We start from the raw sequence: 15,927 nt of genomic DNA, 5'->3' as shown, positions 1-15,927 counted from the left end.
AAGGCTTCTAATTAGTCTCATTTGCTTACAATTATCCTAGAAACACCCAGGTAGGCACTTTATTTTTTACTTCAATTGCATAAGCAAAATACCTCCCTGCAGCATGAAATTACACCAATTTTAGTTTAAGAATTTCCAGATTCACACTCCTTCTGTTAGAAAAATCCAGTCTTCCTAGTCCCTTCTGCTCCTGGAGGAAGTACATAAAAACAGAAGCTTATGGTGTGGGTCTTTTCTGTTAAGAATTCCCATGACCAATTCAGTGTTTTTGGTTTTGTTTGTTGGTTTTTTAGGATTTCTGAATGTATTTTTCCTTCTTTCACACTTCAAATTCTATTTCTCTTCTCCCCCATCTAATTGCTAAACATTCTCTTAAATGCACACAGATACACACGCACACCCCAAGCTAAAAGAAAATGGGAGTTTTGTAAGTCAAAGCTTGACAAGAAAACAAGGATTTTCTGCCTTTGTAAATGGGAATCAACCATGTATAAACTATAACTCTGCAGAGGCTATGAATGCATCCTTTACAAACAATAATGAGCATTCAGTTCTATAATAAATGTACTGTTAGCCAGTTTTGTTACATTATTGCTTGGTTAACATCTTGCTAGAGGGCTGCTCCTCACTTTCCAATGATGTGAATGAAAAATTGAGAGCAGTATATTTGATTGGCCAATAAGAGTCATCCAGATGTGTACACTCGACAGGCAAATGGTTCCTAGTGGGACCATCACCTCCCTAGTGGATCACAGAGATTAACCCGTTCACAGTGGGAAGATCACTCTCTTCCCTGGAACCAGATCCTCAAGAGATTATTAGTGTGTGGGTGGAGCACCAGTTCCTAGAGAAATTAGGAGCTAATTATTGACTAAAATAATGAAGAACAAAGCAAGCAAAATGAGTTAATTTCATGACACCAAATTAATCACTTATCTTGTTTCATGGCAAGATGTACTAGTTCATTTCACAAAAAAAGTGTTTTCTGCCATGAGATTGAATACAGTTATAACCTGAAACTAAAGATAAGAGACACAGAAATCTGAAGACAGGTTGTTTAATGATCTACACCATTTTCCAAAGTCAGGAAGGGATAACTGATCTCCATTTGAGGGTAGAGTCTTAACTTTTCAGAGCTAGAAGAGGCCTCAGAACTATAGCCCAATCCACTCATTGTACAGATGAGGAAACTTAAGCCGAGACGGGTTAGAGAAGACAACTGGTGACAGAGCTGGACAGATCTCAGCTTTTCTACTTCCCACCTAGTGCCCCTCAACTCCATACTATAGCATTACCGCACATATTAAGTTTGACTTTTGTAGGTATATTACTGGAATAGCATCTCTTTTTCCTCTAGATCCCAGCCACCCTTCAAACACGCAACTTAGGCCATTATAAATATGATAATCCATCAAACTAGTAATTACCAGACGAGACAAGAACTTAATTGACAAGTGATATGCCTGGAATCCATAGTATACAATGTAATACAATCCCAATTTAATTACACAGTATACAGCAACGTAATCCCAATCTAATGGTTCAGATAACTAGTTTGACAGATGATTTTTTTCAATCAGATGGCTGGTTGTTTGGTAGAATTAATGGACTATCTGGACTATTTTAGAAACACAAAATACTAAGACATAGGTCAAAGCCATGTCAATAATAAAATATCTGGGCTAATTTCTGCAAAGAAAAATTATACTCAAAGAAAAGTTACTGAATAACTACATTAACTACAGCAACCCTAAACCAGGAAGCGCTAAACTGAGAAATCAAAAAATTAGTCATGTACATATGAGAAGAGGAAAGTATTATTCCTAAGACTTCAATAACTATGTGCCTGATCATGATATGCAAAGAACTGTTTGGAAGGTTCTGGTCCATAAATGCCACATGAAGTGGATATTATTACCATATACGATTCTCATAGAATCACCAATAAGGAAATAAAACTTAAATAGTAGTAAAGGAACAATCACAACCGCCCTCACAACTTTAGAAGAAAGTTTAAAAAGTTAAACCTAAAATTTGAAGCCAAAAAAAAGTCATTATTTAGAGTGTTAGGTTCTTGCGAGCAATAAACTTGCAAAGTGGAGAGTCTTCAACAGAAATATTTGACTTGAGGTTAAGCCTTTAATAATACAGTATCACATCCATAAAGGCAAACTCATCCATGAGACCAAAGTGATGGAAGACACTGAGGTTTTTGCTTTAAAGGAATGTGTGATTCCATCCTGGAGATGATTATCTAACCATGTATGTCTTTGGTTTTAAATCTACCCCTATGTTTAGATGCCAGGGTGCAAAGTGTGCACTCTATCTCAACAGAGAAAACCACGGGTCACCAGCTATTCTCTTAAGAATCATTGAGTAGGTGTCCCGAGTACAAATTGGGAAACTCAACAAACCATTTTTATTTCAAGGACCATTAGGAACACAGAGAAAAAGGGAAAGTCAGGGAAACCGAGTTTCTTAAAAGGAAGGGAGGTACTGTTTTAAAGGAAACATTTAGAGAATGGAGAGAAAACTAAAACAAAACACAAGGCAGAAACACATACCTGACAATTCTCCCAGAGAATTCATTTCTGCCTTGTCCCTAGAGACCCAGGGAAGAAAGGAGGACTGTTAATATGAAGGGCATTTCATATTTCTCAGTATCTAAGCAGAGGCAACCAGCAGGGTTAGTTAGATGGTCCTAGATAATTCCACCTTATGATTCATTAAAAATTGACAAAATGCTGGACAATGCTCTTCGGAGGTTTCTGGGGAGGGGGTGCTCTTTAACAGCATGTAGATCATCACCCTCACACTTTCTCTGTTAACGTGGAACAAGCAGTGAAGGGAAGGAAGCTTACTGAGAAATATGAGTGAATAAATTATTTTAAAAGTTTCCTTGGGAGTGAACATAGCTTAAAACCTGAAAAGGATGATTTTGGGATATCTGGAAAGATAATTCCTTGTATGAATGATATTTAATCATCTTCAGTGAAATATATCTAAATGGAAAGATTGCATTTAAAATGCACAGCAGCAATAAAGGAGTACAAAAATATGAGATAAAACAAAAATTTGTGGCGCTTCCACAGTCAGCAAAGACCAAAAAGGAAACGAAAGCGCCAGGCTCTACACGAGGCGCTCCAGGCATGAGGGGCTTGGCCCTGCTCCTTGGAGAGCCCTCCGGGCTGAGGCAGAGTGAGGCAAGGAAATTTGGCTCGTCTCTGAAGTCGTGGGATGCAAGTTCAACCACAGTTCTTGGCTTTCAACTCCCAATACAGGAAATTAGAGGAGAAGATGCATGATTAATCTTGGTCACAATCTATTTTTTTCCTCCTTAGGGAACAGTATATCCCAATCCAGAGTCATTTTGTGCATGTGTTTTAAACATGTTCTACTCTGGTAATTTCCTTTTGTTCCGAGTTCTCTGGTGACTCAGAAACTTCATGGCACTCTCTAGCTGAAGAAATTTTGTTGCATTTTCAGCCCTGCCCTCCAAGCCTTCCAGTATATGCAGTTATCTATCTGATGAACAGGTTCTGACCAGTGTCTTAGGGGATATGATGTCAGGGGCAAAATGGGGAGAGGGTCCCCAAGGCCCAGAACTGAGTCCCCTTGGAAGCCATCGTAGCACACTTATCCTCCCAGGGACCCTGCACAAGTCGGCCTTTTGAGTTTGTGTTAATTTGTTGGAGAAATAATAGAAAGACTTTCATAGCAGGGCGATATATTTGTGGCAGCTTTGTAAATACACACCTAAAAATATCACCAGCTGCCATGTTTAAATCCATTTTTTTAAGGAACTGGATTTTGTTCCTCCCTAGAGGAGCCACGGTCCAGGAGGCTAATAAATTCAATACTCTTCTCATCGCCTGGCTTATACTGTTTTTGTCCTGAGTGAACAGCAGCTGCTCTGTGAGCCCACCTCCACAGCATTTTAGCCCGGCAGAAGCAGCCCGTGTTTCTCTGTGTCTAATCTCTGCAGAGGAAATGACATGACGAGGCAAGGATGGCTGCCCTGCTCACAGCTGGCTTTCTTGCAATCTGCTTCTTAGGCCATGACTTTTCAGTGTATACTTATCGTAGGTAATGGAATATTATTTCATGTACTCTTTAACCTTGAAATGTAGTTTGTGCCATATTCTGATCTGCAAGTCATTCGTCTTTTCTCCTACTCTCATTTCTGCTTTCTCTGGGGCTGTCTCCAGCAGCCACTCAAGGAAACTGCCTTCCCCAGGCCTCTATTAGAATGGTAAAATTGTCTAGCTCTTTGCCCCTCAAAGTGTGGTCCAGGAACCAACAACATGAGTATTTCCTGGGAGCTTCTTAGGACTATAGCATCTCAGGCCCAGTCCAGACCTAATAAATCCAAATCTGCATTTGAAAAAGACCCCCACATGATTTGTGTATGCATTAAAATGTGAGAATACTGATCTATGAGACAACTAAGTTTACCATCAGTCTTTACACTGCCCAACGTAGCTGCCCGATGAAGAAACCATCAGCTTCACTTGACTCTCGGATGCTACATTTTGGGTATTCCTTAGGCTAATATTTGAATTGTTCACATTTACTGGGTGGATAAAAAGGCTTTCGGAAGTCCTTTCTTTTTCCTGTCATGTGCTGCCCAGCTGCAGAAAAGGAAAAAGCATATTTTGGAATCAAAACAGAAAAGCAGCATCTGGTGTGAAAGATTTGCTAACTCTGAAGTACTGAATACTTCTGAAAGTCTTTCTGGTGTTTATAAGGGAGAGAAAACGTGCCCCCTAAAATGACTTTCCATGGAGAAATAAGGAAAATTCATATCACATGAGGTTATAAAATGCAGATAAAGCACATTTCTGAGGCATTAAAACTTTTGGTTGAGCTTCATTAAGACACAGTGCTCTAGACGCCAGAATAAAGGGTGACTCCAAACAACTTGTCCGCTAAACAGGGCATTCCACAGATTTCTGTGTGTATTGTCCTAGGCAGAGACCAGAGTTGTATTCACTTATTCAGCACGTTTTCGCTAAACATCACGAGGAACCATGCTTCGTTCTCCCTGCCCACACCCCATCTTGTACACAAGAGCCCTTAAAGAAATGCACGTGCGCGCACGCGCGTGCACTCTGAAGCCAATCGTCTAATTCAAGTTCCGCTGTTGCTAAAGAAGTCCTGAAGGTAAACCATACCTACCATCAAACAAATAAAGAAAGCACACATGGATTACCACTGCCGCTGTACCAGAATAAGGGACTGCCGTCACTGGGCACTCGCAGTCCCCATGGTGCCACCTGTCCTGTGAAGGGCCACCTCTGCTCCCTGCAACAGGCTGCCCTTTGCACCGCTGCCAGTTCTGACTTTGGCCATTTCAATCAGGCGTCTTCCTTCCTGCTCTAGGCTCAGGAACCCAAGTGTGTCCAAAATACCCTCAAAATGAAAAGCTAACCTGGGACAGCTTTTACGTCTGGGAGCACCTTGGCTGCCCAAAGTAGCTAGCATTCTCGGAAGGGTTTTTAGTCAAACCCCAGAAACGGAGTCTCACCAAAGGTTATTTTCATCATTGCAAATGCATCCCTGATTTCTTGCTCATAACCACTGTTGCAAGCTGCCCAAAAGTGTGTCTTACATCAGGGACTGCCTGCCCTCCTACAGCCTGCCGCAGCACGGCACACCCACACAGTCACTTTCTTCCCCAGGCCACAGAATAAAGTCTTATTTTATCTTTCATAAGAAACGAAGAAGTCCTGTCTGGCACAGCTCAGTGGACTGAGCACCAACCCGCAAACGAAAGGGTTGGCGTTTCAATTCCCAGTCAGGACACATGGCTGGGTGCGGGCCAGGTCCCCAGTAGGGGACACTCAAGAGGCAACCACACATTGATATTTCTCTCCCTCTCTTTCTCCTTCCCTTTCCCTCTCTCTAAAAATAAAAAATAAATAAAAATAAACAAATAAGGCAAGAAAACTTGCTTCAATATTCGATCTCTCTTCAAGAATCCATTTACTTGTAATTTTTTAAATGTTTGATTCACTGTCTTTTTCTTGCAACAGTAGCATGAAATCCCAGGACAACATATCTGAGAGCCTCTCTTCATTTGAATAAAAGTGTTTCTGCTGAATGAAGCACCTTGAAATAATTCAGTGATAAAGAAGAAAAACCCCTGGTGAGAGCCCACTTGTTTCTGTTCCTCCACCTTTCTGCAGCTGACAGCGTGAAGATTGGCTTGAGCGAACCGATGCTGCATTAGTCCCTTTTGGCTTTGTCCGGAAGTTGGCTTGGATTTTGTTAATGCTGAAATTTGTAGCTGATTTCAATTGGACTCTGTTTCTCATTAACTGGTGCTTATATTTCAATGGGGAGATGTTTCAGCATTAGCTTTGGAGCTTGCTCAAGCAGGAGCCAAAAGCTGAACAAAACCTTCCGCTTAAAAATATTTCCAACTTACAGGGTCCAGCACAAATAACGCCGCTTTTTTATTACAAAATCCTTTATTACAAAGCTATGAGCATGTAACTCTGTAACATAACAATGTCACACTCAAGCATACCATACGACATTTTAGGTGAAATGTTCAAATTAAAGCTCTAAATTATTACACCCATACTATTACCCTGCAAATCACACTCAAGCAGATATTACTTCTGCCGGACCCTGTATTTTAAAATGCTGGATGTCTTAACTCCACTTAGGAACACTGATTCCCCGCAAATATTTTCATTTCAATATGCAGATTCCATATGCAGAAGCCCAGAAATCTGCTCGGGCAACACAGTGAGGCCAAGGAAGCATGGTCTGTTCATGCGTTTCTGTAGGAAGAACTTGCAAATGAACAAGATTACATTTCTGTGTTAAGTGCATAATTCTGCACGTATACTTCCTCGAGATAATGACTACTGATGATGTACCTATATCCTTTATTGCGTGTCTGTAGTGTATTCTAAAATCATGTCTAAATGATTTTAAGTTGTATAATGTTATTGGAGACTCAGGGATATTTACATTTATTCCTTGCTGGAAACCCTATTTCCAACATCCCGTCCCCCCAAAAAAGTTACCATTCTCATTTTAGTAATACTGATATTCTTTGTTAAACAAATTTTTTTTTTTCTTTTTGAGGGAATGCTCTTTGGTTGGTTGGTTGGCTTTTGGGAGGCAGTTGTATTGGGAGTTTGAATGACTTTCCAGAAGACCCAATTTTTTAACTATCAAATTCAAAGCATATAATTGATTCTGTGCACCAGGAAGCCTTTTCTTTGTTTTTGTTTTTGTTTTGTTAATTCAATTACCCAGTGTGCTAAAGAAATGGCACAGCTGGAGGAATTTAGAGTTAAACATAAAGCCAAAAAGCTTAGGCAATGTTTACTTCACTCCTAATAATGAGGACCTGGAACAGACACTAGAATAATCTCTTTAAATTCGTTACAAATCTCCGCCTTACCCTACCAATTACAGTGCTTTGCACGGTGCTCTTCTTTTTCTCACGCTTTCCCTATTTCTTGTTCCTTTACCGGACATCACCTCCTCAGAGGGCTTCTGCACCTGCTACACATACCCTGGGGTCAACGCAGCCAAATGCAAACAATCGCACTCATTAAAACAAATGGAGATCACCGAAAAAGAAATTCCAGCAGATCCATCTTGCAAATAAGGACCAAAATTCCAGGAAACTGTTTCACTAGTAGAAAATATCAACAAAAACTAAAATTTGCAGAATTTGCTAAAGAATGGTTTAAAAGTTACTTCTTAATAATTTAATGTTTTGAAGAAAACCAAAAAGGATAAGGTGCATATTGTTTTTAAGAAAACCTCTCCTGAATCAAGAAGACAAACCGTCCCTCTTTGAAAACTTTATGAAATACAGTTTGTTTTACCAATGCCACATTATTTTCAAGAAGATACACAGTTAACTCATTATGTCAGGAATGCTTTTTATTAAGTTAAAAATCTAATTAATTTGAGGAGTTCATTGGGTCACTGCAGCAGAATTTGATACTTTCCCTGTGCCTCATTCATTTCCTAACCAGTTGAAGAAGGGAAATGGAATTACCATGTCAACCAATGGAGCTAAGAAACCCAGAAGCAGAATGAATTCTGAGAATCTATAGTCTTCATTCTAAAATGCTCTCATGGTGGGGAAAAATCTGGAAAATTCGCCTCTCCTTACCTTTTGTTAACTGCAAAAATAAACATATTTCCAAGAGTAATGAGTTGCTGAGAGTTAGCTTTATCCAGAGCTCCCTCAGAGGCACTGAAGCATCATTCCCCTGCACCCAGAGTTCACATTGCCTGGGAAGCAAGCTGCGAGCACAGCACCTTCATCTCCACAGGAGCCTGTGTGGACTTCCCTTCAAGGCTCAGCTCCCTTTCACCCTCAGTCTCTCCTGATGTAAGCTTTGATTTGAGCTACCGCAAAGCGTTGTCTTCCTAGAGGTTATACAGGAAACCAGAGAAAAATCGTAATCTCCATAAAACAACCCAAGTTGGCATTGAGCCAGGTCCAGGAAAAACTGCAAACATGCTTATCAAAGGTAAGGCCGAGGCCGACATCAATAAATTCAAAGACTTTTCCAGGCAGGAATGACGTGGAAGGAGTGCTCCAAAGACGCATCATGCTCCCCATAGGGAGAGTTTGGTTCTGGGTCAGAGAAGCCAGGTCTGTGCTGTCCATCAGCTGTCTGTTCTGGGGCAAGATATGTGACCTTTCTGGGTTGTGGTTTCATCATCTGGAGAATGGTAATAACAATGCCTAAGAGGGTAGTTGACACAAGAATTACAAAACATTAATATCAAGGGTCCTGCTTGTCAGAAATCCATAAAAGGTAAGATTTATATCTTTTTTCCCCAACACAGTGCCTTGAGTGAAATTAGAGTTAATAAATGTTTGTAGAAGTGAGGGAAGTGAGGGAGAGAAGAGGAGAGGAGAAAGAAAAGAGGAAGAGAGAAATTTGACAAGGAGTAAGTTTAGCACTGACAAACATAGGTTCCTCCCTTTACTTAACTTGCCTGATTATAATATGTCTTTATTGTAGAAGCGTTTTGCGTACCATGGACGGGGTACACCCCACAGACCCTGCAGATCAGAGACCCCTGGATGCCACCAGCTTTGCTGCCTGGGACAGCAGTGACGCTCACCACGCGTCTTACAGCGCATGTCACCCCCTGGTCTCTGTTATTCCAGACGCCTCTCCCTTCTGCTGACACCAAGAAGCCCAGTTTCATAGCAGTTGCTCCTGCCTTCGACCTCAGTCTACAAAGGACAGGTGCTATGCAGCTTTCCTGCAACACGGGCGCCCCTCATTGCTGTATCCCTTATATTGCTTTACTAAAGGGCGTGCCCACAGAACCTGCCAGATGACCATAGCCAGCTGGCGAGTTCTCTGGTCTCATGTAATCAGTCCATTCTAGAAGACTCACCTTTCTGAGCCTTTTGTCCTCAAATACTCTTCCAGGACAGTTCTGGCATCTTCTCTTCATTAATGCAAGCTGCCATTTTCCCCCAAGCTTTAAGGAGTCATCCAATAGCACATAGGGACCAGATCCAGGTGTCCTTATGAGGATATGAAATCCTGAGTCCTGGGAGAATGTCCCCATGTGACTCTACTCTTGTCCAGTCTGATACTCTGCCACCTCCCTCGTCTGACCCCAGTCTGACACCCTCAGATCCACTCCCAAGTTCATTCTACTGATCCCTGTGTACACCAGTCAAGTGGTGATGCAGCTTCAGTGGAGAACCCCAGCCCTCCCACCACTGAGGAAGTCCTTGCCCAGCCAGGCCATCCTGAGACTGGACCCTAATTGTCCAAGCAGAACCAGCAGGGATTGTGGGCAGTGTTTGAGGAGGGTAAGTATTACCTTGGAGAACGTCCTCCCGGGAAGGGGCTTCTTCCTGGTCTCCAAGCACAAAGGCTGATCTCTGGCAAGGAGGAGCAGCCCCTCCTGCAGGGGAAACTCAACCTCATCCACTAATTGTCCCCATCCCAGGCCTCTGTGCCCCACTCCTTCCCTATGATGCTCTTGACTTAAGTATAGGAGACAGCTAGTGTGGTGGATCCAGCCTTCTTAATAATGCAGCAGCTCTCGCAGTTAGGCCTGATTTCCAGCTTCAGGAGAAGAGAATCTCTTCAAATTCAGCTTTCATCCATGCCCAAGTGCTTTGATTGCACTTAACAAGCAACTAACCCCACAGTCCTGGGAGCTACCATTATTCCCACACCTCTCCAATGGTGTCAGTATTGTATTAGCCGGTACCTACATTTCCATGTGTATTCCGTTTCAATTCATCACAATAATTGTGATGCAACTGGCATGCTTATTGCTCCCAAGGCCCACAGCGCTGCCAAAGGCAAACTGACTAAGCTTCCCAAAAGAGAGCTATGCTGGATTTCACTCCTTTGCCCCTTGGATCCTCTCTCCAGCCTTCTGCAACCTGCTTCCCAGGAGGTCAACATTTAGGACTGAGTCAATGGGCTCCCTTGCTCTCCGCCTTCTCATTGGATTTGGCAGAAGATCTGGACAGAGGAGCAGAGTGAGGCTGGGGCATTGCCAGCCTCCCTCCCCACCAGGCCTCAGTGTGGTGGTGGCTGCATCCTGTGTACCCCTCTCCTACAGTGCTCTTTGGGGTCTGATAATCAAGTCCTCTTCTTGTTCCGTCAGCCTAGGGCTGCTCATTGCTCCTAAACAAGTGCTCAGATGCGTTTCACAGCCCTCGTTGGTTTCCCTCGCTCTCCTCAACTCTCCGCAGTACCCCACTGCAGTCTCATTTGCTTCCTGCCAGGACCCTCACTGAGGCTGTGGTCTTTCCTCAAATTCTGGCAAGCCCTTACTAGCTCTGCCTATTTCCCCTAAGCTTCCTCAAGAAGCAGCCCTTTCTCCCAGAAAGTCCTGAGGGAAGGTCTTAGGGAGGCATTGGAAACACCCGAGCGGCGTCACCCACGATCACCCCCAATCACCACCCGCGGTTCCAGCACAGACCCCGGGCACTCAGCTGCTTTTCACATTAGAGTTGACCTCGCCGACCAAAATGGACCTGCATTAAAGATCGGGGTGGCTGGGTCTTGTTCCCACATGTCCTCCTCAGCATCCCAGTCCTCGACCATCAATCCCAGCTTTTGCTTTTCTGTTTTCATGGGGATCCGTTCTTCCTTCACTCAAGGGGGACTCCTGGCTCCCAGCTGTGATAAGCCAGGGGTAGGAATACAGGTGGAGCCACTTAGAGACTCATGATACCCAGCCAATCCTCTGTGTCCTTACTAAACATGATGTCCTCAGTTAATGTGTGAGTAAAAATAACCTCGTGGTTCATTTTAAAAAGGGCTTGTTACTGTTATTCCAAATGTATTGAACAAAGACTGTTTTCAAAAGTTTTCATGAATTCAAAAGACAGAGAACATGCTTTATTGGCATTAGTAAGATTCTCCTGGCTTACTGCAGAAAAAGAACAAGGTTCATTTCAGTCCTCAACATGTCAGAATTAAAGACACTTGCATAGCATTAGAGGTTTGTTGTTTTTTTTTTAAGTCACAGAGAATCAGCTGCTGTAAGGTTTGTTTTCTTTATTTTTTTTTATTGTTCCAATACATTTGTCTCCATTTTCCCACCACCACTTTCCCCTGCCCCTCCCACCCCTGCTGTAAGGTTTTCAAAGGGCAAAAGCTAAACAAACACAGACTTTCCTCTGAGCCAGCAACACAGTTTTACCCCTTAGAAACACGTAAAATTTCTGAGTTTAAAAACAATTACAATATAAAATATGCTAAATGGGAAATGCCATTTGTGATTCATCATTTTGGGCAGAGCTTTGGGAGAGCATCACATGCGTCTACAACCATGAGTTTAACTTTGGAAGTTTTTAAGTGTAAATGATAGCTGTAATTACATTTTTTGTGAGATTTTTTATTTAAAGGGGATCCCTTTGTTAAGGATCTTAAGGGGACTTCGGGAATTTGCTTAGAAAAAGGATCTCCAAAATCCAGACTCCTTTCAATTTGAACTTCTGTTTCACTACCTCTTCAAAATCTGAGCGGTCTCTATTTCTTGTGTAAATAATCGTGCACTAAAAAGGAGGAGGGCGTACTGTCTCTAAGGAAGCTTGCGGTTGGATTTAGGATGGGGGCATGAGGATTAAACATGGACTTTATTGATTTCTGGCCCTTTGGTCATAAATCTAGTTGGAGACCAGTCATTAAGGGGGACATGAGACTTTAAAAACTTTCTTGCCCCAAGCCTAATTATACCCAAATGCATTTAAACCATTGGCATGTGGTAAATCCAAATTAGAGGATGACAGTGCCATATAAATTATGTTCTCGGCTTCAAAATAAAGAAAAATTAATTTGCAGAATTATTTTAGTGAAGGCACAAACATTGTTTTGCATCATTAGCCTGTGTACACTGCCTCTGGGTCTCGTGCCTGAGCTGGGCCTAAGGGAGAGAGGTAACCACCGCCAAATTAAAGTTCTTGAATCCAGGGGGTAATAGCTGCTTGTTTTGCCCAGGCCGGTGGGTCTGTGAGGCTCACGGCTGACATCTGGGTTCTTCAGATGGTCTCACACTCAGTGGTGGCCGTGGAGCAGGCCCCGCAGTCACAGCGGACAGCCACGGGGTAGGTGTAGAAAGGGTCGACTCCTGGGGCACAGTTGGGCAGCTTGACGGTCACCTGTTTGGTCTCGTTGTAGGTACAGACTCGATGGTGGGCTTCAATATAGGGCGGCTCCAGGATAGGCTTCTGTCCCCACAGGTAGAGAACAGGAAACTCATTAGAACAGCGGTTTTCAACCAGGGTGCCACAAGAATCTTCTAAAACATGCACTACCTGACTATTCAGTCAGGGGCACTGGCCGCTTTTCCCTTAGACTGTCAAATAAAAAAAATGACAACAGCCAACACAATAGCCACCCAGTGTGAATGAATCAGAATCATACCTATTTTTCTTTGTTAAATCGGCAAAAAACAATTTTTGGTGTGCTGCAGAATTTTAGTAATGAATTTATGTGTGCCATGAGATGAAAAGGTTGAAAATCGTAACATACTATACTGCGTCATTTTCTTGGTATCATTTATTGCTATCAGTAATCAACGTGTTATTTGGTTGTTTACTTGTTTGTCTCCCCCTAGTAAAAAAACAAACAAACAAACAAACTCCTGATGCCTCAGTTTCTCATCTGTAAAACATAACATCTACCTCACAACATTATTGTGCAGATAAGGTAAGGTGACCTTACACAGAAAAGCTGAATTTGACATCAACTGCTATCTCCTCCTTCTCAGGAGCATTTCAGCCTTCCTCATTTTGCTTTATGTTCTCTTTCCTCACTAATCTGGAATCCCAGGCAGGGTTTCCTGATAAAATAAAAGACACCCAGTAATATTTGAGTTTCAAATAAACAACAAATTATTTTAGTATAAGTGCATTGCAAAAGCTGTGTGGGATAGACTAATACCAAAAAAATCATTGTTTATATGATATTCCAGTTTAATGTATCATGGTTTTGTTCTGTTTGGGGATTGTTTGTTTGTTTGTTTGTTTGTTTTTGCTAAATTGGGCAACTCTAAACCTAGGCCATGAGTGAATGCTTATTTTCAGCAACAGTTCAACCTTCAAAGTAAATGTGGCCACTTTCTCATCATGAACACCCTATTTTCAGGCATGATCTTCAGTTCAGTTAACAAAAATAAGTGCTTTGTATCTCAAAAACTTTCAGATTGCTAGTTTTTAATCTCATTAATCTCATTATTGTATTTATTTTCTATAAGTAACCTCCCTTTCACAGCACAATGAAGACATAAATAAAAGCTAGCTAACATTAAGGAGAATCTTTCTGTCTAACAGTCTTGGGGTTTCCATTTATCCAGTGAGAACATAGTCCCTGGCCTCCTATGGGTGACCGTGATCCAATGAAAGACATTCATCAATTAATAAGGAAAAGAGAAGAGGGAATGGAAGGAAATGGCGGGGTGAAACTTGGGCCCAGAAAGAGCTCCAAATAGCCCAAAACTGCACCCTGAGCCAGGGAACGCACCACCAGGCCAAGCCCTGAATATGAGAAGACTTCAAAGTTCCTCGAGTATGCTTGAGGTCAAGTCGCAACCACAGTATCTTTAGCAACTAAATTATCATTTGCCTACTAGGTCTCAAGCCCCTGATGATGCAAAAATAAAACTAATTTGGTGGAGCAGTTTCATTTAATTTGGAGGTTTCATCACCATAACCTAGTTCCATTCATGGGGCTATAATTTTATCTAAGTGATAGCAGATTGTTCTCTGAGACCCTGAATAGAAGGACATTTTTCCTTGTGGCGGTGTCCTCTCATGGTGCTCAAGGGCTTCTAAGATGGCATTAAGCTAGAGGATAAACATTGTAACTCCAGGTAGAGAGCAGCCCCATATAATTCAACAGGTGTTTATGAACATGTTCATAACATGTTCGTGCACATGTTCGTGCATGACTCTGACAAGAGTTGTAAAAATTGCAAGAATTAACCTCTGTCCTCAAAAACCTTAAAATTTAGGGTTGTAGAGTGGGCGTGGAAGTAAGACACAAGGTAGGGTAGAGTCATGGGCTGACCACCGAGTCAGAAAACACTTGGAAAAGGAGTCAGTTCTAGAGATAGGCATCAAAGAATAAATTTGATAATGACAGATGGAAATGAGAGAGGATACGAAAGGAACCAAAAGTGAGATTTCATAGTGTTGAATAAAACCTTTAAAATGAGTCTGACAAGGCCAGAGCTCAGAATACGCATAGTCTCTGGGAAAAGAGGCAGACGCCATATTGCTAAAGAACTTGAAAGTTGGTTATTGAATTTGCAGTTGTGGGTGGTCATTAAAGATTTTTGAGCGGGGGCGGGGAGGGGGAAACAAGATCAGAGCTGGTACTTCATTAGTAACCAATTCACACCTCAGTGGGAAGAGTCAACGGTCAGTCTATGTTGTGATTTGATGGGATGCTGAATGGCCCTCTTTCTTCTCACCCAGCAAACACATCCTCATCACAGCCCTATAGGGTTCTAACTTGGAGATTTTTATCCCCAGTTTAAATGCAATGCCTCTGAAAAGTCTGAATGTAATTCAATATAAAGAGACTTAATGGATCTGTTAGTGATAATCCCTGAGGCCCCCTGGAATTTGGGTGGGAGCTATGGGAGGGGGCGGGGCTGTGGGAGTGGCACTGAAGGAGGGGCTGAGGACCCCCCTCACCTGCTGTACAGCTCAGGGCCTCTCTCTTGGCTGGCTTTATCACAGGAGGAAGAGCACAGGGAAGAGTTTGGCTACATGCTTGAATCAAGAATTATTCCTACCTTTCCACTGTGGGAATAAACATGACTCCGCAGTCACTTACCCCTTGAGTTCCTCCATGTCATCTGTAAAATGGGTAGAATAATAGCACACCTTGACTCCCAGAGATGATTTCCAAATACACAGACACCATCCAAGTAAAATTATTAATTTTATCAAGGCATTGTTAGAGGGGCAAGGTCATGTTTCCTTCATATTTTTTGGAGCATGTCAAATAATTGTTATACTTTTAAAAGTCCACAGGAGAAGACAGATACTCCAGCTTTACTCATTTCGTCAAAAAAGTGAACATTTATAAAGGAAACAGGCCAAGTGTCTGGCTCTGAAGGCATCTGGGACTCACCTCCCAGGTTTCACAGCGGCCCCAGCAGGCGTCGGTGGTGATCCGAAGGCCCCTGCAGCCTGGCTTCTTGGCCAGGAAGGTAAACTCCCTCACGGCACAGCCCACAAAGGTGCGCAGGTTCCCGCCAGAGGTGCTGAGAACACAGCAGCAGCCAGCCAGGAGGAGGAGGGCCATGGGGCCAAGGAGAAGGGATGCCAGCTTCATGCTCTTCCTGCGGGGAGGGAAAGGAAAGAGAGTTGATTAACAGATCCAGGTGCCCTCCCAGGGGCAGCCAACAAGGGTGCTACAAAGGGACCTTGCTCTT

General features: G+C 42.6%; 1 protein-coding gene across 1 annotated transcript; it reads right to left on the bottom strand.

Annotated features, from left to right (window-relative positions):
- Positions 1-12,520: 12,520 nt before the first annotated feature.
- Positions 12,521-15,827, bottom strand: GPHB5 (glycoprotein hormone subunit beta 5). The gene is made up of 2 exons (XM_054567027.1): positions 15,624-15,827; positions 12,521-12,709 (listed from the first exon to the last, which is right to left on the bottom strand). Exons 1-2 carry the CDS (start codon positions 15,825-15,827, stop codon positions 12,521-12,523), a joined length of 393 nt encoding a protein of 130 aa, XP_054423002.1.
- Between the last annotated feature and the right edge of the window lie 100 nt (positions 15,828-15,927).

The sequence above is a fragment of the Pteronotus mesoamericanus genome, unplaced genomic scaffold (genome assembly GCF_021234165.1).
Source record: "Pteronotus mesoamericanus isolate MK-2021 breed Mesoamerican mustached bat unplaced genomic scaffold, CSHL_Meso_final contig_182, whole genome shotgun sequence".
NCBI classification, from domain to species: Eukaryota; Metazoa; Chordata; class Mammalia; order Chiroptera; family Mormoopidae; genus Pteronotus; species Pteronotus mesoamericanus.
Note: the sequence above shows the minus strand (reverse complement) of the source record. Positions and strands in the feature narration are given on the sequence as shown.